Genomic DNA, 22,508 nt, shown 5'->3' with positions numbered 1-22,508 from the left:
TCCTTTGTTTCCCCTTACCATCCCTTCCCATCCTCCTACCGCCCCTTAACCCAATCCTCTCCCCCCCCCCCCGCCGCACCAGAGTTGTAAAGTTCATTTTTGACATAACGACTTGTACATCTCATTGTTGCAATGGGTCCACCTGTATCCCTATTTAAATGATTTGTTTTTCTCCTTCCCCTCCACAAATTATACCGACATCAAATACAGTGAAAGCAGGGGTTATACTGTAGGGGAGGGACATACAAAGCAACATGATAAAAGTTCTTTACACTCACCCACACTTGTCCTGGAAATCATTCCCTAAATTCCTGAGACAAGAACAGAGAAGGCTACATATCTGTAACACTGGCAGACAAGGTTCATGACATACAACACTGGCAGGCATTGCCTGCCATGGGGCTGCAACCCTAGTGGTTTTTGTCTGCTCCAAAGCCAGAAAGGTTTGGTGGGTTCTACCCATGGCCAAAAGAGCTGTGTGGGTTCTGCCTGCCATAAGCAAAAGCAGAACATTCCATATCACAGTGGAAAGGGGAGAGAGAACAAAACATATTAATGGAGGAGGTGAATATGATCAAAGTCTATCACATACATATATGATCTGGTATAATGAAGCCCACTATTTTGTACAATAAATATACAGTAATAGAAAAGTAATTTAAAATGATTCAATGACCACATTACCACCAAGAATCTATTGTCAATGTTTTGCTATCCTTGTCTATATCTACGTAGGAGGTAGAGCTCAATGGCAAAGTACTTGTATGTGTGGCATCCTAGGTTCAGTCCCCAGCCTAAGAAAAAATATTATCTCATCTATGTCTCCCTATATGGAGAGGAAAAGAGATAGATTGTTTGCTTAATTGGAAATATAAAATTGTATTCCCAAATAAATCAGCAAGCATCCCCCATGTAATCAGAACACCATCACCACACCTAAAATATTTCCCTAATGTCATCTAATGTCCAGTTCATATTGAAAGTTTCAGTGTTCTCCAAAATATCTCTCTTCTTTTTTTAAGATAGTCTCATTATGTAGCCCAGGCTAGTCTCAAACTCTTATTGATCCTGCCTTAGTTAATTGTACTAACTTCATTAAAAAGAGCAAACCGGGGGGCCTTGTGCAAGTTTCCTTTACTTTACAGCTTTTTTCTTTATACTTTTAGTGTGTTTTAAAAATACTTTTGACTATACCCCAAATAGCAAAAATGATCCTTAACAGAAAGAACACTGCTGGAGGAATATCAATACCAAATTTCAAACTCTACTACAAAGCCATAGTAATCAAAACAGCTTGGTACTGGTACAAGAACAGACCTCAGGACCAATGGAATAGAATTGAAAACCCAGAAATGAACACACAGACCTATTGCTGGAGGAATATCAATACCAAATTTCAAACTCTACTACAAAGCCATAGTAATCAAAACAGCTTGGTACTGGTACAAGAACAGACCTCAGGACCAATGGAATAGAATTGAAAACCCAGAAATGAACCCACAGACCTATAGCCATCTAATCTTCGATAAGGGAGCTGAGCTAAAAAATAGAGTGGAAGAAAGACAGCCTCTTCAGTAAATGGTGTTGACAAAACTGGTTAATCAATTGTAGAAAATTAAAGCTAGATCCCTTACATATCACCCTGCACTAGAATCAACTCCAAATGGATCAAAGACCTCGGAGTCAAAGCAGACACCCTGAAAACATTATAGGACAGAGTAGGAGAAACCCTAGGTCTCCTTGGCACAGGCCAAAATTTTCTTAATAGAGACCCAGAAACACAACAAATCAAAGAAAGTTTAAACAAATGGGACTACATGAAATTGCAGAGCTTCTGCATGGCAAAGGACATAGCTAGCAAGATCAATAGAAAGCCCACAGATTGGGAGAAGATCTTAACTAGCCATACAACAGACAAGGGTCTCATATCTAAAATATACTTGGAACTCAAAAAATTAAATCCCCCAACAACAAATCCTCAAAGAAACAACTGCCCAAAAATAAGTGGGCTAAAGACTTAAAGAGAAAGCTGTCTGAAGAGGAAAGAAGGATGGCCAATAGACACATGAAGAAATGCTCCACTTCTCTGGCCATAAAAGAAATGCAAATCAAAGCAACATTGAGATACCACCTCACCCCAGTTAGAATGGCTATAATCAAGAACTCTAATAACAACAGATGCTGGAGGGGATGTGGACAGAAGGGAACCTTACTGCATTGTTGGTGGGAGTCTAAACTTGTTCAACTACTTTGGAAAGCAGTATGAGGTTCCTCAAAAGACTCCACATAGAGCTCCCCTATGACCTAACAATCCCACTTTTGGGCATTTACCCAAATGATCACAAACAAGACCATACTAAAGCTACCAGAACGACTATGTTTATTGCAGCATTATTTACCATAGCTAAGATATGGAACCAACCCAGATGCCCCTCACTAGATGAATGGATCAAGAAAAATGTGGTATATATACACAATGGAATTCTATGCCTCCATCAGAAAGAATGACATTGCCCCATTTGTTAGGAAATGGAAAGACTTGAAAAAAATTATATTAAGTGAAGTAAGCCAGACCTAAAGAAACATAGGTCCTATGGTTTCCCTTATTTGCAATAACTAGTATATGTCTGAAATAAGCAGAAACGTTTAGACAAGTTGATGTGAGGTGAAATGAACCCCAAGATAAGGACTCAAATATTTTTTCTTTCATGTAATTGTTTCTAACATATTTATAAGATGATGTCTTTGTGGCTTTGTGTGTCCCTCTCCCACAGTATAACCCCTGTTTTCACTGTATTTGATGTTGGTATAATTTGTGGAGGTGAAGGGCAAAAACAAATCTTTTAAGTAGGGATACAGGTGGACCCATTGCAACAATGAAATGTACAAGTCATTATGTTGAAAAATGTTACAACTTTGGCCTGGGGGGGGAAGGGATATGGGGGGTGGGAGATAGGAAGGGATGAGAAAGGGAAACAAAGGAGGAGGCAACAATGCTTGATAAGAAATGTACTCATTATCTTGCCCATGTAATTGTAACCCCTCTGAATGGTATTTTCACAATAAAAAAAAGAATACCATACAGTCACTAACATATTTATAATATGATAATTATATGAAAAAAGATATGATTTTCAGGACAGCAGAATGAAAAACTATATCAACAAAAAGGGGATTTTCTGGCAGAGAAAACTAGTAGAAGTAGAAAAGTAAAAGGAGAAGGTACTGGGGGATGAGCATGATTGAAGTGTGTGCATGTGTGTGTGTGTGTGTGTGTGTGTGTGTGTGCACGCGCATGTAAAGATAGCACCGTGAAATCTACTAATGCTGCTTATATAAAGGAACAAGACCTCAATGATGACATACACATGGATAAAGATAGGGTATATATATATATATATATATATATATATATATATATATATACACACATATATATGTACCATGAAGAAAAATGAAATCATATCATTTGCAGGAAAATGGATGGAATTGAGGGATATCATGTTGAAAAAGATAGCCAAGCCCCAAAATGTAAATACTATGTTTTCACTTATATGTGTAAACAATACCTAAAATACATACATGTTCATAGACATGCATATATATGTATATATAACAATATACATAAATAGGAAATTATTCTACCTATTGGACTTTGTAGAGGAATGAGGACAAGGAACAGGAGGATAAAGAAAGATGGAGAGTAAATAATTCTGAAATACATTGCAACTATGCATGAATATGAAATTAGGAATTTCAGTGATAACTGCTGACAGTAGTGAGTTTAGGTGGGCAGGAAAAGGGAAAGCTATAGAGAAGGCTATTCTGATTAAAGTGTAATGTAGGCACAGATGAAAAACGATGGTGAAACCCCTTAGTACAATTAATACACATTAAAAATTAATGGCAGAAGTGCAAAACAGACTCTGTTTGGATGGGTAGCAGCAGGAATGGACAGGGCTAATGGAAAGGTCAAATGAGGATGGATGTGGTTAAAGTTGTTTATTTGCATGAGTGAAAATGGAACTAGAAAATGTATTAGAACTGCTCTAAAGGAAGAAAGTTAAGGAAGAGTAACAAGGGGGGTGAATTTGTACAGGATACATTGGATGCATATATGGAATTGTCACAATGAAACATTCCTTGTACAACTAATGTACACTAAAAATCATTTTTGAGCTGGGAATCAGTGGCTCACACCACTCAGGAGGCTGAGATCTGAGGGCTGCAGTTCAAAACTAGCCCAAGTTTGAAAGTCCATGAGATTCTTATCTCCCCATTAACAACCAAAAAAAAACAGAATTGGATCTGTGGCTCACATGGCAGAGTGCTAGCCTTGAACAAAAAAGCTTAGGAATAGCACCCAGGCCCTCAGTTCAAGCCCCAAGACTTGTACCAAAAAAATAATTTTTTAAAAAACAAGGAGTGAGGGTTAGGCATCAGTAGTTCACAATTGTAATCCTAGTTACGTGACAACAACAGAATGGGGAGATAATGATGTAAGACCATACCAGGTTAGAAAGCTCACAAAACTCTTTCTCAACCCATAGTTGCATGCAGTGGTGTATGCTTGCCATTCTAAGCTACAATGGAAGCCGATATAGGGAGGATCAGAGTTCCAGGTTCAACCTGGGCAGAGAAGTACACAAGACTCCATCTCAAGGGAAGATGGATGCAATGTCAAGCACTTGTCATCTAAGCAACAATAGAAAGCCTAAAACAAGTAGATTTCAGTCCTTGCACATGCCCAGACTAAAAGCAAAAACCCCATCTCAAAAATAACTACCACAAAACAGGACTGAAGTGGTACTGGTAATGGCCTAACAAGTGTGAGGTCCTGAGTTCAATTCCTAGCACTGCTAAAAATAGGGGGGGAGGGGTTGCAGAAGTTAAGTTGGAATGAAGAGGGAGTGAACTTCATTTAAATACATTTTACACCAGTATGGAAATATCACCTCTGAAACACCCCTGTACAATTAATTTATGCCTACAAACTATACATAACCTTTTTATCCCCTAAATTCAAATATAAACATTTTTATAAGCACAGAAAAAAGATACATCAAAATGTACATGGCAATTTCTAGTATGAATACATGGAAATATATTTTTTAAATTTGTTGCTGACAGTTGGCTACAGGATGTGGGGTATGTTAGGTACAAATTACTACTGAGCCTCATGTCCTGCTTCTGAACATGTTTTTTTAAGGCTTTCTCTTATTATTGAACCTAGCTCTGATTCATTATGACATCATCTTTCATTCAACCCTATCACACATAGCACTCTTTTTCCCTCCAAAACCTCCCTTCTCCCCTCAAGCCATATGCACCCACTAACAGCCCCCATTTGTGGAAACTTTGTCTGCTCACCATTATTGTATACTGTACCCTCGTTGTCTTTTGTGTAAAAAACCCCATGGGGCTGCAAGCTGAATGGCTGTGAGGCTCGGTTGTGGAAATCCACTAGAATGGTGTCACCCACCTCAGCCCGGATCACTGGCCCTAAAGAATGGAGAAGAGAAAGAATGAGAATGAGAATGAGCCAGATGCCCATGGTTCACACCTGTAATCCTAGCTATTCAGAAGTCTGAGATCTGAGAATCACAGTTCTGTGAGACTCTATCTCCAATTAACTACCAAAAAGCCAGAAATGGAACTGTGGCTCAAAGTGGTAGAGAATTAGCCTTGAGCACAAAAGCTCTGATGTCCAGGGCCCAAGTTCAAGCAATATGACCAGTTAAAAAGAAAAAAGAAAAAGAAAAGAAAATGACAATGATGGGGGAAGGAAACAGAAGGAGAGAAGGAAAGAAAATATAAGTGAAGGTAGATATACTAGAATACTCTTCAGAATAACAACGATCCATTCCAACTATATTTATTTAGAGTTATTAAAAGTACTATAAAATTATCTCATATTGACCCTCAAGTATCATTTTAAAGCATACATGGCAGGAGTCATTATGTCCATTTCACAGATGAAGAAATTTAAGTCCAGAGAGGTAGAACTGACCAAATTCAAATGGCTGCACAGTCATAACCTAAGGGCAGGACATTCTCCAGACTGTCAGGTCTGCTCCCATTTCCCCTGACTTCATTGTCTGAGCTCCCTTAGCTGTATCTCCTGACAGGTCTCATCTAAGATCTCAGCTCATCTCACTCTTAACCCTATTCAGAGCAAGGACAATTATTATGGCCTCTCTCTAGGGTCAGGATTCAGCCACCTAGCCATAACTTTGAGATTGTTTTGTGCTTCACTACTCACCTCTAACCTATTTTGAGTCACTTCAAGGCCAACCAAAAATACTAAGGCAATGCTCTGGGTTTCTATATTGGCTCTAACTATAGGTCAGACTTAATACCTTCGTTTCTACACCTACTACTTCTACCTCTGCTCAAGGACTGGGTACCCACACTGAACCCCAGTCAATTAAAAAGTCCGTCCTACTCATCACCATCTCTCTTTACCAGAGAGGACTGTTTTTCTTCATAACCTCTCCCTGTCTAACACAAAACTTAGTATCCATTTTCAGAACTACAATCAATTGGCATATACCTATTCCAGAGTACATTACATTACTTTCATTCCCAAATTTTATCCTGTCTGATCTATTTTATGCCCGTTTCACCCAGAAACTAAACCACATCTAAGCTTTCTATGCTCTTTAATACTGTGCTTTCAACCTTCAGCATACTTCTCCAAAGTGAGAATCCAAGCCTATGTCTCTATCTCTCATAGCAAACTTGTCTATGTCAATCTGCTCTTGGCCTCAGATTGCGAAGAGTCTGACTATTCTTACTGCCTCATACAGCTCTACAAGAATGCCCTAGAGAAACAATACTGCTAGCAGATGATACCATAATGTTCCAGTAGTAATGGAAATATGAGAAACACTGCATACTCCACTTCCATCCTGGAGATTCAGGATAAAGAAAAATAAATCCAAGGTTGTCTTAAGTCCTACACTAAAGAATATTACTTGACTATGCTTAACGTTTTTCAAACACACACAGATACATAATCATTTTTTCATCTCTTGGGGCTCACTTTGGGAGATGCTGAACTCCAGTGTGCGCCTGAATCATCCTAGGCTCAAATTTCTCAGTCCTTCTCACTTCTCTGGCTCTGCTTAGTAAGTTTCATGAGTTAAAGATTCCATACCCTATTAAGATGCAATTGATAGATGAATTGACATGTTGAATTGAAACCCCTTTGTACAACTACTTAAAGATAATAATAAGCCAGGCACCAGTGGCTCTTGCTGGTAATCCTAGCTATTCAGGAGGCTGAGAGGTGAGGATCATAGTTCAAAGCCAGCCAGGGCAGGAAAATCTGTGACGTCTCTAATTAACTACTAAAAGCCAGAAGTGGCACTGTGGCTCAAGTGGTAGAGCACTAGCCTTGAGCACAAAACCTCAGCTATAGTGTCCAGACCTTGAGTTCTAGCCCGAGGACTGGAACACAAAAAAGATAATCATCGTCGTCATCGTCATAATCGTCATTGTCGTTGTCATCATCATCATCATCATCATCATCATCATCATCATCATCATCATCATCATCATCATCATCCTTACCCAGGATTCCAAGATATTTATCTTCCTCCAGTTGCACTTTGTTAGTGAATGATCCATCCTGGAAAGCTTCATATCGAACTTTCCAGTAACTACCTCCAATCCGGGTAGAGTTCTTCTGGAAGAATTTATCTGAGCCACTGGCACATAAGGACAAAAATAAGTTATTTTACTGAGTTTCAAACAGACCCGCATTTCACCCTCAGTGTCATCAGGTTATGGATCATTATGGTTAAGAGAATTTCTGAGATTGTCCTGGATAACTCCCACCAGGGAAGATGCTGCTTCTGATGACACCACTACTAAGAGATTTACAGCTTCTCATTGAGCCTTTCCAAAGACATTGAAGTTATTTCCAAGGAGGTAATCTTCAGTCATGTGCACATGTGCTACCTTAAGTTTGCGATTGAGTATGCATGCATGGCCTTTTGTGGCCATCCTTGGTCAAGTGCCACTTTTTTTCTAGATAAGGGTATAAATAGGCATCCTTGAAGGACAAGAAAAATTAATGGGGTGATACCACTGATGAATGGGGTATGGCTACTGGAGGACAGGATGTGATGAGGTGCTGCTATTATATGGACTGCTGTTGTTACAGACAATGATGAATCTATGGATAGAGAGCTTTATATAATCATAATCTCCATCCTCACCTTGCCTGGTGTCTTTCTGCCTGAATCAAGGAGAACCTGAGAAGAGAACCACCTCACTAGCAACGTAGTAATTTTAATTATTAGAGTGACTCTTCATAACACCTTTAATCCACCCACACCTAGACTTCTCCACATAGTCTCATCTACATGGGAGGCTGAGGCGGGAAGGATCTTGAGCCCAGGAGTTCAAGGAAAACCTGAGCAATATAGGGAGATCCAGTCTCAACAAAATAACCTTCAGTTGAATATGAAAGCCTACTAAATGGATAAACCAGCATAGAGATTCTAGATGCCACCCTAAAATGCAAGTACCAATTTAAATTTCCCGTAAATTCACTCAGCTCTGACTGTTGAAAGAATCCAAGGGTCTTCCCCCTCATCATCTATCAAGTGTTCATTTGTGAAGGAACTGGCCTCACCAGTTTTCCAGTGAACTGATATAATCTAAAGCCTAGCAACTGAGTAAAGCACTGCCTTCCTGCAATATCATCTCCACATCTGAGTCATAGATGGCCCAGGAGAACTTGGAGAAATTCCTCCAAAAGGATATGTGGAATAGCTATAAGATAGAGTGCTTGTTATACCCCTTTTCAAATGTCTCCTTCAGATTACAGGGGCAGGGAATGTGGTTTAGTGGTAGAGTAGTTGCCTAGCATGCATGAAGCCCTGGGTTCAATTCCTCAGTACCACATAAACAGAAAAACCTGAAAGTGGTGCTGTGGCTCGAGTGGTAGAGTGTTAGCCTTGAGCAAAAGAAGCTCAGGGATAGACCCATTCCCTGAGTTCAAGCCACAGGAATGGCAAAGAAAAAAGACACAGATTACAGAAAAAAAAAAACAGGGAGGTAAGTGATGGATACAATAAAGAACAGCTGAAGAATAGCCACCTTAATGGCCTTCCTTTCTGAACACAGTCATGGATTACAACAGGATGAACCTCAACCAATGCTTGGATCTCTTCCTGGAGATATAACTTCCAAAAAATAAACTTTAAACAGGAGCATAGAAATGGAGGGACAAAGGGTGAACAAATGCAACATTGGTACTAACTAAACCTTATGTTGAAAATGAATTATGCAACTTGTGGATGGGAATAGAGAGCAAGAGAAGGTGACACTGTCCAAAACTTAATGTATTCATTATCTGACTTATGAATCTGTAATTTGTCTGTACATCACCTTTATAATAACAATTAAAAATCCAATATATGGAGTTGGGAATGTGACTTAGTGGTAAAGGGCTTGCCTAGCATGCATGAAGTCCTGGGTTCAATTCCTTAGTACCACATAAACAGAAAAAGCTGGAAGAGGTGCTCTTGCTAAAGTGGTAAAGTGTTAGCCATGAGCAAAAGAAGCTCAGGGACAGTGCCCAGGGCCTGAGTTCAAGCCCCAGGACTGGGAAAACAATCCAATAGCTGTAGCTCAAGTGGTATAGCACTCGCCTTGAGTTGAAGAGCTGAAGGACAGCGCTCAGGTCCAGAGTTCAAGCCCCACGACTGACAAAAAAAAAACATAGTATTTGGAAGTGGCGCTGTGGCTCAAGTGGTATAGCACTTGCCTTGAGCTGAAAAGCACAGGGACAGCGCCCAAGCCCAGAGTTCAAGCCCCATGACCATCCAAGAAAACAAACAAACAAACAAACAAAAAAATAAACTTTGCTACCTGTTATACCAGAGAGTAAGTTTTCCCAGAAGACAATATGAACATGGATGATAGTAAACCAATCAGCCAATAAGTATGATCCTCTGGTGAAATGAGATTTGGGGGAAGATGAATTGGCATTTGGACAGGAGTAGGGAGAAGGGCCCTCTGCCTCTTACCTTCCTGGCTCTCTCAAACTCTTTCCAGTACTCCCATCATGCCCCATCGGGCCATAGTCCCATTGAAACTCATTAGCCTGAATGAAATACTTCCGAACTTTGCCTGTGAGGTGGCCCACAGGAGGGGCTGTGGAGCAAGATGTGACTGTGTAGAGTGCCTGCATACCACCTGGAAGAAAAACATCATGGCTGGTCCCACTCTACCAGAATTTCTACATAGAGGATTCAGCATACTCCTTCTCCTAGTATTCTCTCCTCACATCCTCCACTACTCTCTTTGCCCTGTCCCAAATAGACCACTTCCTCTCACTGCTTAAGTGTGTCACTGGGAGAAAGCAAGCAGTTAAGAATTCAGTACCTCCTCAGTCTTGCCTCCACAAAAGGCTCACATTGTAACAATCTCAGAGACTTAGGAAACTTGAATTCAAACTTGACCATGACCACTATTTGTAAATCCTCAGGCATGGCACTTCCTCAATCTGAGCTTTCTTCCTTGGGAAATGCACATCATGGGGCTAATGGGAACATTGATTTTAAAAGAGGGGAAATATTCATAAACTGAGAAGTTCCTAAAACGAGTCATCTGCCACATATGGAGATGACACTCCAAGCTTTGACTGAGGGAAACAAACATGTCATCAAATGTGGAATGCCATAATATTAATAGGTAGGTGGTACTGTCTATATTTCCTTAGGAACTTATGCAGGTCTTTCAGCTGTATTATTTCATTTGACTCTCACAATACCTGAAGGAGAATAAAAATTCTGTTACAAGTCTATGGCATGAAGGATGAGGAGAACAGAGGTGTCAAGTCCTATGTCAAGTGCTCTACATTTTATCTCAATCCATCTTTCCCAAAACCCTGTGAAACACACTTTTCACATCCCCTATTGAAGATGAATAAAATGAGAAATCAAAATTATGTAGTGAGTTGCTCAAGATTGTAAAGTTAGTTATTGGTACTGTTGACAATTAAGTTCTCATCTTTTAAGTACAAACCTTGAGAGGTTTTCTAACCACTACCTTGGTCATATCACACTTTTAGTCTCTAAGATTTAAATTCCCTACAAGTCTCTGAAACCTCATTACAGTTTGTGAGATAGGTATCCTCAACACTTTCCAAAGGCATGTAAGCAGGAAGAAGAAAAATGATTTGAATGTAGGGTTGCCTAGTTCCAATACTGATGTTTGTTCCACTAACTGTAGTATATCTACTCTCTTACCCAGACATATTTGGGACCAAGTACAAACTTCAGCTGATAAAGTACATTTAACTGACCTCTATTGACTCAAACCTACTACCCCAAGATTCATTATCCAATCAAACTCCTTAGCTGCTCACATATTCACTTTCACATATTCACATAATACTAATCCAATACCCTAATTCACCATATATCAAATAATTCTAGAAAGTAAGAGCTGAGGAGTTTAGAGATATCCATTTTATAGAGATGACAAATGAGCCAGAGAAATGGAGAGAGACTTGTCCAGAGTTATATACAATAAGTCTACCTTATTCATGGATTTACTACATGTGCTTCTGACCAACCACAGTTAAAATGGTTTTAAAAATTTTTTTAAATGCCTACCATGCATTACACAATTCAATTGATTTGGAAAAATCTCAGTTCTTATTGTCAGTTGTGTTTAAATCCTGGTGGGATGTGCTGAGTGTTTCCCTCTCCTTATTTAATTCTGTGAAAAATCTGTCTCCCAAAGAGCAAATGGTGCCTTAACAGCAAAGCAAAACTTACAATGATCCTCACAAGCCAAAATGGATGCATAATGTAATTAAGTCATGAAAACTACAGATTTGTTATAAAGTGGCATGTCTTTAGCAGAAGTCAGGTAGCATTATGGGAAAAAAATATTACTAAACCTTATGCATTATGAACATCCATGGATTTTTCTCAATGGCATTCTCCCTGGAGTCATCAACATATGGGTACCAAGGGTATACTGTAGTGTGTTGATCACAGCTGAGACTACATGTCAAACCTAACCACGTATCTACTACTCTACCATTGCCTCACATGTTTTTCCTCCCCTTGGATGTTCCTCAATGTTCGAAAACTATCAATACACTATAAGCCATCACTCTAACCATTGTTCCTCTGGGGGAAAACCCTTCTGCACTATAAAAAAAAAAACCAAAAACAAGAATAAAAAACAATGCAATATAAGCCATCATTCTAACCATTCTCGCTCTGTGAAAAAAAAAAAAACAAAACTTCTGCACTATATAAAAAAGGCAATGCACAATAAGCCATTACTCTAACCATTCTCCCTCTGGGAGAAAAAAATGCAACTTCTGCCCTTACTGCTTTTGGATCTCAACCACAGTGTCATTACTTAGCTACATTAATCCATGTTTACTTAAATCCACTCTCCTTAAATTTCTCCTTCACTATTTAATCTACTCTCCTTAAATTTCTCCTTCACTTTCTGTTTATCAGACCTCCAGGTCTCAATTTACTAGAATTTTCAGAGTAGAAAAAGTAATTTAAATGTCTAGCTGTCCATTCCTAGCCAATCTTGTATGCAAGATGGGGAAACTAAATCCAGAAAAATGTGTCCAACATGAGCCAGAAAGTTAGTGACAGTGCCAAGAAAGAACCTAAGTACCCTGACTTAAGTCTAGTGTTTCACTATACCCAGAACCTGACCTGGAAGATATTCTTTTTGTTCCAAGCCAGAAGCCCAGCATCCTATTGACCTTACTGACTCCACTTACACTCTAAAGATCATAAATATTAGATCTTACTTTGAAAGTGACTGTTCACTTGACAACTAATTAGCCAAGTGCCAGGCTCCTGGGGCACCATCTCAGCTGTCACAAAGGTAGCGGGAAAGATGTGGGCCACATCTGTGCGGTGACCACGAGTAGTCAGCATCTGTCCATGGAAAAAAGCTGTGTGGACATCCACTTCATTGCCCATTCCAAACAAGTGCCAGGCTACATGCTTCTGTGAACACATACTCAGCTCTGGTAAGTTCCCAAAGACAAAGCCATTGATTGCTGCAAAAGAAACCCAAAGAAAACAAAGTATTAGAAAATGGCACAGCCAGGCACCAGTGGCTCACACCTGTAATCCTAGCTACTCAGGAGGCTGAGATCTGAGGATCACAGTTCAAAGCCAGCCCGAGCAGGAAAGTCCATGAATCTCTTATCTCCAATAAACCACCAAAAAACTGGAAGTGGTGCTGTAGCTCAAGTGGTAGAGCACTAGCCTTGAGCTGAAGAGCTGAGGGACAGTGCTCAGGCCCAGAGTTCAAGCCCCACAACCAACAAAAAAAAAAGGAAGAAAGAAAATGGCACATAGAAATGGGAGAAGTCAGGCACTGGTGGCTCACACCTGTAATCCTAGCTACTTAGGATGCTGAGATCTGAGGACTTTGGTTTGAAGTCATGTGGAAAAAGTCCATGAGCATCAAAAAGTCATATGTGGAGCTGTGGCTCAAGTGGTAAAATGCTATCCTTAAGCAAAAAAATTCAAGTGCAGCACCCAGACCCTGAATTACCCTGAATTCAAGCCTATACCAGCAAAAAAAGAGAGAAACCTTACCATATATCAAAAAAGATAATATTTAAATGAGCTTAAACAGCATGCTGTGCTAACTATATACATTACCTCATTTTTTTTGTGATGGTACTGTGGCTTGAACTCATAATGTCCTGTGCTCACCTGGCTTTTCTGACTCAAGGATGGTGCTCTACAACTTGAGCTACATCTCCACTTTCAGCATTTTTGCTGATTAATTGGGAATGAGAATCTCAGCGACTTTTCTGTTCAGGATGGCTTTGAACTGTGATCCTCAGATCTCATCCCCCTGAGGAGCTATGATTTCAGGGATGACTCTCTAGGAGCTGACTAGACATTCTCTCATTTAAATTTACAAATAGCTCTGGGAAATAGGCAAATACCATTGGTCTTCTTTTTTTTTTAATGAGAAAAGTTAGGGTCAGAAAGGTGAAATTAGTTCACTCTGAAGACCACAGAGTTATTATGTGATAAAGTCAATGTTGAAAACCAGAAATCAGAGAAACTCACTGGGGAATGGGGTTATTTTGCAGACTCATCTTGCCTATCTGGTTGGTTTCCTTCAGAAGTTTCCACAGGACAAATGTCACACTAGTTGACTAATCACCTCAGCTATCATAATCAATTGTTATAAAACCTAAGAGAAATTTGAGCTGTATAAACCATATTTTATGTCTTCCCTCTGAGTTTTCAGCAATCCTTGGGGCTATCTGACTTTGAGCCTACCCCTGTTGACAAAGGTAAGCAAATTACTTCCTTCATTAATAAAAACAAAATCAACTTATTTCTATTTAAAAAAAACAGTTCTCTGCTCATGCCTTGGGGCTTCTGTGCCTTTACTTTGTTTTTAATTTATTTAATATAGACATAAACCAAATGTACTATAGGAAGCCTATAAGCAGGATAACTGGAAAGCATCCATTTCTTTCCAGAGTTAGATAATTCAGTCTGCATCATTTTTAAAGCAAAAGCAAGGGTTAAAATTTTAACCTGTACCACTTACTGATCCATAATCTTGAAAATCTGTGTCCTCACAAAATAAAACAGAAATGTCACTGAGTTTGGATCCTTATACATATCAAAAGGACCAGTTATGTGAAAACACCCACCCAATACTGGGTCTAGGGGAAACTCTCGACCAAGGTCCACAGTCAGAATGTGATTAATTTCTCCTAGCTCACCATGCATCCTGTTGCTTTCCTGAAAGGCTTCATCTTCTTTGTCCACTGAGGCAGGATCTTTGCAGTAAGTAACTATATTCTCATCAAGATGCCAGCTAAGGTTCTCATCTACTACACTGAAGAGCAGAAAGAAATTATAGTCCACATCTTGTCGCCAAGGAGGAAAGTTTCCATTCAAGGTTCCTAGGGCACACATGAAAGGTACCCTTAATAAATTATGAACATATATAAAAACATACATAGGATCACATGAATATATAACACAAACATATTAGCTAAAGTATAGTATTCTTGGAGTGAGGAAGATTCCAATGGTACAACTCCTTTGAACAACTAGCTTGTAGTTTATCAAAATATGCACCAACCATGGGTTGGAAAGGTGAGAGTGTGAGAGGGGCAGATGAATAGAGGTAGAAAGAGTTAGATAACAGTCATAGTATTCAATGTATTCAACATACCTATGTGAAAATAGAACCAGCTAACTCAAGAGGATGAGTGGGGTTGGTAGAGATGGGAGAAAATGATGAAAGGGGCAAAATTGATCAGGATGTACTATATTTATAAACTTATATTAAACTGAAACCTCTGTGGGAAACTATTTAACAATAAAAAAGAAAAGAATGGTACCCTTGGGAATGTCCTTTCCTTAGCAATATAAGCTCCAAGGGGCCACCTAACAATGAATAGAAAGAAAGGAGAGGGAGCTTTAAAAATCTGTCAGCAACAGAAAAGCAGATGGGGCTCCTTATACTACTTCTCACTTCTTAACTTTCTAGATGAAACAATACATTTGAACCCATGACTTAAAGGTGGGAACATATAAGACCTAGAGTATTTCCTTCCCACTGTCCTTGCCTGCCTTCAAACTAGTACTTGAACCTAGCCACATATCTACAACACTGTGATCTTCAGGCATGACTAATTAATGACTCCTTGAGTATATCTCATCCCAAGTTCAGTTTTCAATCCTCTGCTAAACTTGGTGGCCGGACTCTCAATCCATACCTAAATCCATACCATATGCCTCACTTCAAAGTGATCTGCCATCCAGCATAACAATGTTGGTTATTTTTTGTTTTGGTTTTTGTTTTTGGTGCAAGTCATTAGGCTTGAACTGGGTACTGTCCCTGAGCTTTTTTGCTCAATGTTAGTACTCTATCATTTGAACCACAGCTCCACTTCCACTTTTGGGAGTAGTTAATTGCAGATAAGAGTCTCACTGACTTTTCTTCTGCCCAGGCTGGCTTTGATGTGTAGTCCTCAGGTCTCAGCACCCTGAGTGGCTAAGACTACAGATGTGCACCACAAGCACTTAGGTGCATGACAAAATTTAAGTCTCAAAAGTAAAATAAGAAGTAAGAAAATAGGAGCTGTGCCTCAAGTGGTAGAGTACCAACCTTGAGCAGAAAAGCTAAGGGATTGCATTCAGGCCCTGAGAAACAGTTAGAGACAAAGAAAACAGAAAAATATTTTGTATGGTTTTTCATTTTGTTTTACGTTTAAATAAGAAAAGGTAATGAAATAAGAAAAAAATGGTACAGCCAGGTACCAATGGCCCACGCATGTAATCCTAGCTACTCAGGAGGCTAAGATCTGAGGCCGAGATCATGGTTCAAAGTCAGCCCGGGCAAGAAAGTCTGTGAGACTCTCTTATCTCCAATTAACCACCAGAAAACCAGAAGTGGCAGTGTGGTTCAAGTGGTAGAGTGCTTACCATGAGCTGCAGAGCTGAGGGACAGTACTCAGGCCCAGAGTTCAAGCCCCACACAGGGAGTTTGACAGGGTTTTCCTTGCTAACAGTCCTCCAGCTGTTGCCCAATATGAAAGTAGTTTAACTATATGACTCCTTCCCCCAGATAACCCAAACTACATAGCATAGCTCATTCTTGGAGACTGTACCTCTTTTACAGGTGATGAGGGGTCCAATGAGACCAGTGGCAATGTCTCGTGGAGCATCTACATGAGAATGGTAGATCCAGGTGAGGCACGCTGGGTCAGCACTAGTAGGTGCGTGGCCTTCTGGAACAGTCCAATTATAGATATGGATGCCTCCCGGGGGAACAGAATCATCAGCTTTCAAGTGTCCAGAAGAACCATCTGGATATAGGGATCCTAAAAATGAAATCACATGTTCTTAATACTCAGATGAGAAGAAGCATGGCAGATAAGAAGTCCAAAGAGGGCAGACATATAGGATACTTGAGTCCACTCTTAAGGAACATAGGATTCTAAGGTTCACAATAGTGTTCTCATCCCAGACTTCACATCACCAATGGGTGGAGAGCAAAGAGCTGGTGGATCGCACTTTTAATCCTGGCTATTCAGAAGGTTGAGGTTTTCCATTTGAAGCTGTTAGGTCTGCCCAGGAGAAATGCTCACTTCCCTTGGTTCCCTGGAAGTCCCCTCAGAAGGCTGAGGTTTTCCATTTGAAGCTGTTAGGTCTGCCCAGGAGAAATGCTCACTTCCCTTGGTTCCCTGGAAGTCCCCGCCCAGCACCTCTTGGCATGCCTGGGGGAAGTGCAAGGTTCCCAAGATCTGAGGTCATTTCTTCATTCTCTGAGGTCACTTCCATATGTGCCCTCCCCTATACAATCTCTCTCCTCCCTACATAAGCTCTCTTGCTCCACACACCTCCATCTTATGCAAGTGGCACTTTGATCTCTCTCTCTCTCCCTCCCACTCCCTTCTCCCCCTCTCTCCACTTTCCCCTCTCCTCCCTTTCTCCCTCTCTCTCCCCTATCTTCCTTCTCCACTCTCTGCCCTGTCCCCTTTCTGTCCCTAATAGCTATCCTTGCTCTATCTTCCCCCGTTTCTCCCCCGATCTCCCTCTCCCCTCTCCCTCTGGTCTCTCTCTCTCCCCTGTCTCTTGCCCTTTCTCTCCTCCCCTCTTCCCCTCTTCCCCTCTCTCTAATCCCTCTGTCTCCCTCTGATCTCTATCTTCCCTTTTCATCTCTCCTCTCTCTCTTTCTTTTCCCTTGAACCCCATGGGAGTTTCCTTTTGGCAACCCTTACAGAAGCCAGCCAGGGCAGGAAAGTCCAAGACTCTTATTTTCAGTTAACCACCACAAATCCAGAAATAGAGCTGTGGTACAAGTCATAGAGCTCTAGCCTTGAGGACAAACACTCAGGGACAGCACCCAAACCCCAGGACCAGCACACATGCACAAAAAAATAAAACACACACACACACAAAAAGCAATGAACAGAGAGGTGTAAGCCAACTGGCTAAGCGAAAGGTTAGTTGGACTAAGCTTGCAGTGCTCTAGTACAAAGTTGGTGCCCTGGAAGCAAAGGGAAAGACAGCATTCCCTCCTTTTGAATCAGGAGGAGAGGTACGCATTTGTAATCCTAGCACTGAGAAAGCAGAAGACAGAGGATCTATAATTTAGTGTGTGAAACTATAAGGTGAGTTCTAGACCATTCTGAAGAATGATACTATGTTTAAAAAAACTGCCTTCTTCAAGTACCTGCTATAGAAAAAATATTCATAGAATTCTAGTCTAAAGATAACTTAAAAATCACATTAAAGAGAAAATGGAGACATAACTAGCCCAAGGTCATGTGTTCATGACCAAACTAGGTCTTCTTTCTTTGTCCCTTATCTATTACCTTTAACTCTTTTTTTTAGTGTTGGTCCTGGGATTTGAACTCTGGGCTTGGGAGTTGTCTCTGCACTTTGCTCAAGGCTAGTGTTGTGCCACTTAAGCCAGAGCTCCACTTCCGGGTTTTTTTTGAGTAGTTAATTGGAGATAATAGTCCTTGGACTTTCCTGTCTGGGCTGGCTTCAAACTGATCCTCAGATTCCAGTGTCCTGAGGTAGCCAGGATCACTGACATGGGCCTCCTGCACCTGACTTAACACACCATTTTTGTGCATAAATTCAAATTTTCTCTAGAAACTATGTTTTGCTTGCTGTTTTGAGACCAGGCCTTCCTATCTGAGTCTGGCTGATCCTTCTGCCTGAAAAGTGCTGGGATTTGATTATAGGTGTGTATAACTACATCAAACCACTAGTTTGAGATACATGATGCATTATTATTGAGCATATTCACCTGGTTATGTCATATAACACCAGAACTTGTTCTTCTTATCTGATTGTGCCAATGTTGCAGTTGAGTAATCTTTCTCATGAAATCAGCATGTTATAGATTCTGCACCAGTGAAATCATATGATGTTTATCTTTCTGTGTCTGACTTATTTAAAATAACACAATATCCCCTGGTTAATCTATGTTGTGTGTGTGTGTGCTGGTCTTGGGAAAAGGCCTGGGAACCATCCCACAGCTTTTCAGATCAAAGCTATCACTCTACTACTTGAAGCTACTAATTGCCAAGTGGAGCTATAGCTCCACTTTTGGGTTTTGGTAATTAATTATAGTTAAGACTCTCACACTTTCCTGCCTAGTCTGGTTTGGAACAGCAAATCTCAGATCTCAGCCTTCTGAGTACCTAGGATTACATGAGCCACTGGCTTGAACTCAGGGCCTAGGCACTGTCCCTGAGCCTTTTTGTACTCAAGGTCAGTGCTCTACCACAGAGCCACTTCCAGCCTTTTCTGGGTAGTTCATTGGAGATTAAGAGTCTCACAGACTTTCCAGCCCTGGCTGGTTTTGAACTGTGATCCTCAGATCTCAGCCACCTGAGTAGCTAGGATTACAGGCACTGTAGTGTAGCTAGGATTACGCTGGCATCCAGCTGTAATTTTATTCCTTTTAACAATGAATAGAGTCAGAGGAAGCTCATGCCCGTAATCTTACCTACTCAGGAGACTGATCTAAAGATTGAAATTAACTACCAAAAGCCAGAAGTGAACCTGTGGTAGAGCAACAGTCTTGAGCATAAAAAGCTAAGGGTTAGGGCCCAGCCCCTGAGCTTAAACCCCAGCACTGGAATAAAAATAGAGGGTATATAGCATTCCATTGTGTATGTACACCACATTTTTTCAATCATGGAGATGGACCCCAAAGCCTTATATGTGCTACACAAGCACTCTATACCCACATCCCCAGGCCTATACCAATTTTCTTTGCCTACTTGTGTATAGATGAACCTTTAGGAGAATATAATAGTCTGAATATTGTGACTAGTATTGCAGACATTCTGGTGTCACTTCAACATGCTAATTTCATTTCCTTTAGGCAAATAGGTAACATTGGGGACAGTTCTATTTCCAGTTTATTGAGGAACTTTCATACAATTATGTAATGACTATATTACTTTACACTTCCAACAACTGTGTATAAAAGTTTCCCTTTCTCTGCTTCCTCATCATTAGCTAGGATGCTCTGACTGCCTTCTTCAGTTTCATCACTTACTATTTTAAGTATTACAGGCCAAGGAGCCTGAAATAAAGGGAGTCCAGAAAAGTAAACTAAATGCCTTCTTTTTCTGTGTATGTGTGTTAGTACTAACGGCTTAGACTCAATGCCTGCGCACTGTCCCTGAGCTTTTTTGTTCAAGGTTAGCAGCCCTAACTACCAGTTAAGCCACAGCTCCACTATTGGCTTTTTGCTCATTAATTGGAGATAAAAGTCTCACAGAATTTCCTGCCAGCTGGATTCCAACCTTAATCCTCAGATTTCAGCCTCCCGAGTAGCTTAGGTTATAGGTATGAGCCACCAATGTCTGGCATAATGCCCCTTAAGAAAAACAAAATGGTGTGTGTGTGTGTGTGTGTGTGTGTGTGTGTGTGTGTGTGTGTGTGTGTGTGTGTGTGTGTGTGTGTGTGTGTGTGTGTGTGTGTGTGTGTGTGTGTGTGTGTGTGTGTGTGTGTGTGTGTGTGTGTGTGTGTGTGTGTGTCTGAGACTTGATCCCAGAGCCTGTGCTCTGTCCCTGAGCTACTAGGCCAGTGCTTTACCATGTGAACCACAATACCACTTCCAGCTTGTTTAGATGGTAAGTATCTCAGGGACTTTCCTGCCCAGGGCTGGCTTCAAACTATGATCCTCATTTTTCAGCCTTCAGAATAGCTAGGGTTACAGGCATGGAATTTTTTGTAAGATTGTGGCATAATACCACCTTACATTCATAACACACTTTCCTTTTCAAAGCATATTCAAATATTCAATGGAAATGTCAAATAGTTCCTTGTGGTACAAAGTGAATTGTATCTTCACATTCCTGATAAAGATCAGTGACTTGCCCCAATCATACAGTATATGAAAAACAGAACTGATACTAGAACTCAGTTGTGCTTACTCTGACTAAAGTCTTCACTAACTCAAGGAAAATATATTTTTGAAAAGCTGTTCTTGCTGGGCACTGGTGGCTCACACCTGTGATTCTAAATACTGAGGATGCTTAGATCTGAGGAATGCAGTGCAAAACCAGCTACGGCAGAAAAAAAATCTCTGAGACTCATCCTCAACAGTAAAAAGCCGGAAGTAAAGGCATGGTCTAACTGACAGACCATTAGCCTCAAGCAAAAACACTAAGGAAAAACACTTTGAAGGCTTTGAGTTCAAGCCCTAGTACTGGCACAATAAATACATAAATAAATCCTTTTCTTGGTTAGGCCTAGTGGGGTACACCTGTAATCCCAGCACCGAGGAGTCTAAGGCAGTAGGATTATGAATCTGAGGCCAGCCTGGGATACATAGAAAGACCCTGACCTGTAAAAACTGTTATTCTTTCTTCCAGTTCTTCTTTCTCAGGCAGTAGTAAAAGAAAAAGTGATATTAGAAAAAAATATGTTAGTAAAAAAGAAAAAAGAATAGGGTCTTTTACCTTCTGAGTCCTTCTCATAGAAAACACCATGAGGATGAATGGTATAGGGACGAGTGGCAAAATTTTTCAGATGAACGAGGATGACATCCCCCACCTCAGCCTGTAACACAGGCCCCAGGAAGCCCAACCAGGCAGGCTGGGCCACTTCTTCAGTATATGTGTTGTCTCTGTATTCCTTATAGATGGTCTTCTTATAGCTGCTTCCTATCCGGTTCTTGTCAGACTTTAGAAAGCTAGAAGCCACTCTGGGACAAAATAAAGAAAATAATTCCAATTTTTCTACTATTTTCAAACTACAAAAAGTCTCTTTTCCAGAGGAGGTTGACAAAAATGTGCCCTCATGGTTCAGGACAAAACATCATGGTTTAGGAAATGACAATATGCTCATGAAAACACAAAAGCTTTAGGTTTTATGGTTTGAAAATGGGGAGCCAGGTGGCTCAGGCCTATAATCCTAGCTACTAAGGAGGGTGAGATCTGAGGACTAAGGATTAAAGCAAACCTGGGCAAGAAAATCCATGACAGTCTTACCCCCAATTATGATAGTCTTGAGCAAAATTCCAAGCATGAGCACAGGGCCCTGAGTTCAAGTCTGTACTGACACAAAAGGGAGTAGGAGATAGTGCATTAAAACAAATAAAATTTTATATATTGAGCATGTTGAATCTCCAAAAAGCCAGTTTCAAATGCTTCAATCCAATATATAGTAAGGGGGAAAAGGAAACTGAGTACTGACTCTTTTTTTTGTTGTGGCTTTGGCATCATCCTGTTATAATACCAACTATAGGTAGTGGTTATAACCACAGCATCTGGAGCCAGGCCACCAAGAATTAAATGTCAACTCTGCCACTTCCAAATGTGTGGGATGTAGAGCAAGTTACTTTACTTCTCTGCACATTCTCCCCATCTGGAAAATGAACATAATAACTCAGACAGTTGTTACTGGTGACTAAAAGAATTGCAATGTAGGGTGGGTTGGAGGTAGAGCCCAGGGACAGACTGCATGCTAAGA

At 40.4% G+C, this 22,508-nt stretch overlaps 1 protein-coding gene across 5 annotated transcripts in view; it reads right to left on the bottom strand.

The window, feature by feature from the left end:
- Heph (hephaestin) overlaps nucleotides 1–22,508 on the bottom strand; it is an 86,673-nt gene that overhangs the window by 52,619 nt on the left and 11,546 nt on the right. For all 5 annotated transcript variants that reach the window (XM_070040229.1, XM_070040227.1, XM_070040228.1 and 2 more), the window contains 7 exons: nucleotides 21,497–21,741; nucleotides 16,670–16,882; nucleotides 14,771–14,953; nucleotides 12,812–13,066; nucleotides 10,044–10,212; nucleotides 7,576–7,712; nucleotides 5,371–5,502 (listed from right to left, as the gene is read on the bottom strand). In XM_070040229.1, coding sequence (XP_069896330.1) covers nucleotides 5,371–5,502; nucleotides 7,576–7,712; nucleotides 10,044–10,212; nucleotides 12,812–13,066; nucleotides 14,771–14,953; nucleotides 16,670–16,882; nucleotides 21,497–21,741 — 1,334 coding nt within the window. The remainder of the gene's footprint in view (nucleotides 1–5,370; nucleotides 5,503–7,575; nucleotides 7,713–10,043; nucleotides 10,213–12,811; nucleotides 13,067–14,770; nucleotides 14,954–16,669; nucleotides 16,883–21,496; nucleotides 21,742–22,508) is intronic.

This window comes from Dipodomys merriami, unplaced genomic scaffold, assembly GCF_024711535.1.
Source record: "Dipodomys merriami isolate MVZ:Mamm:240054 unplaced genomic scaffold, mDipMer1.0.p SCAF_3, whole genome shotgun sequence".
In the NCBI taxonomy this organism is placed as follows: domain Eukaryota; kingdom Metazoa; phylum Chordata; class Mammalia; order Rodentia; family Heteromyidae; genus Dipodomys; species Dipodomys merriami.
Note: the sequence above shows the minus strand (reverse complement) of the source record. Positions and strands in the feature narration are given on the sequence as shown.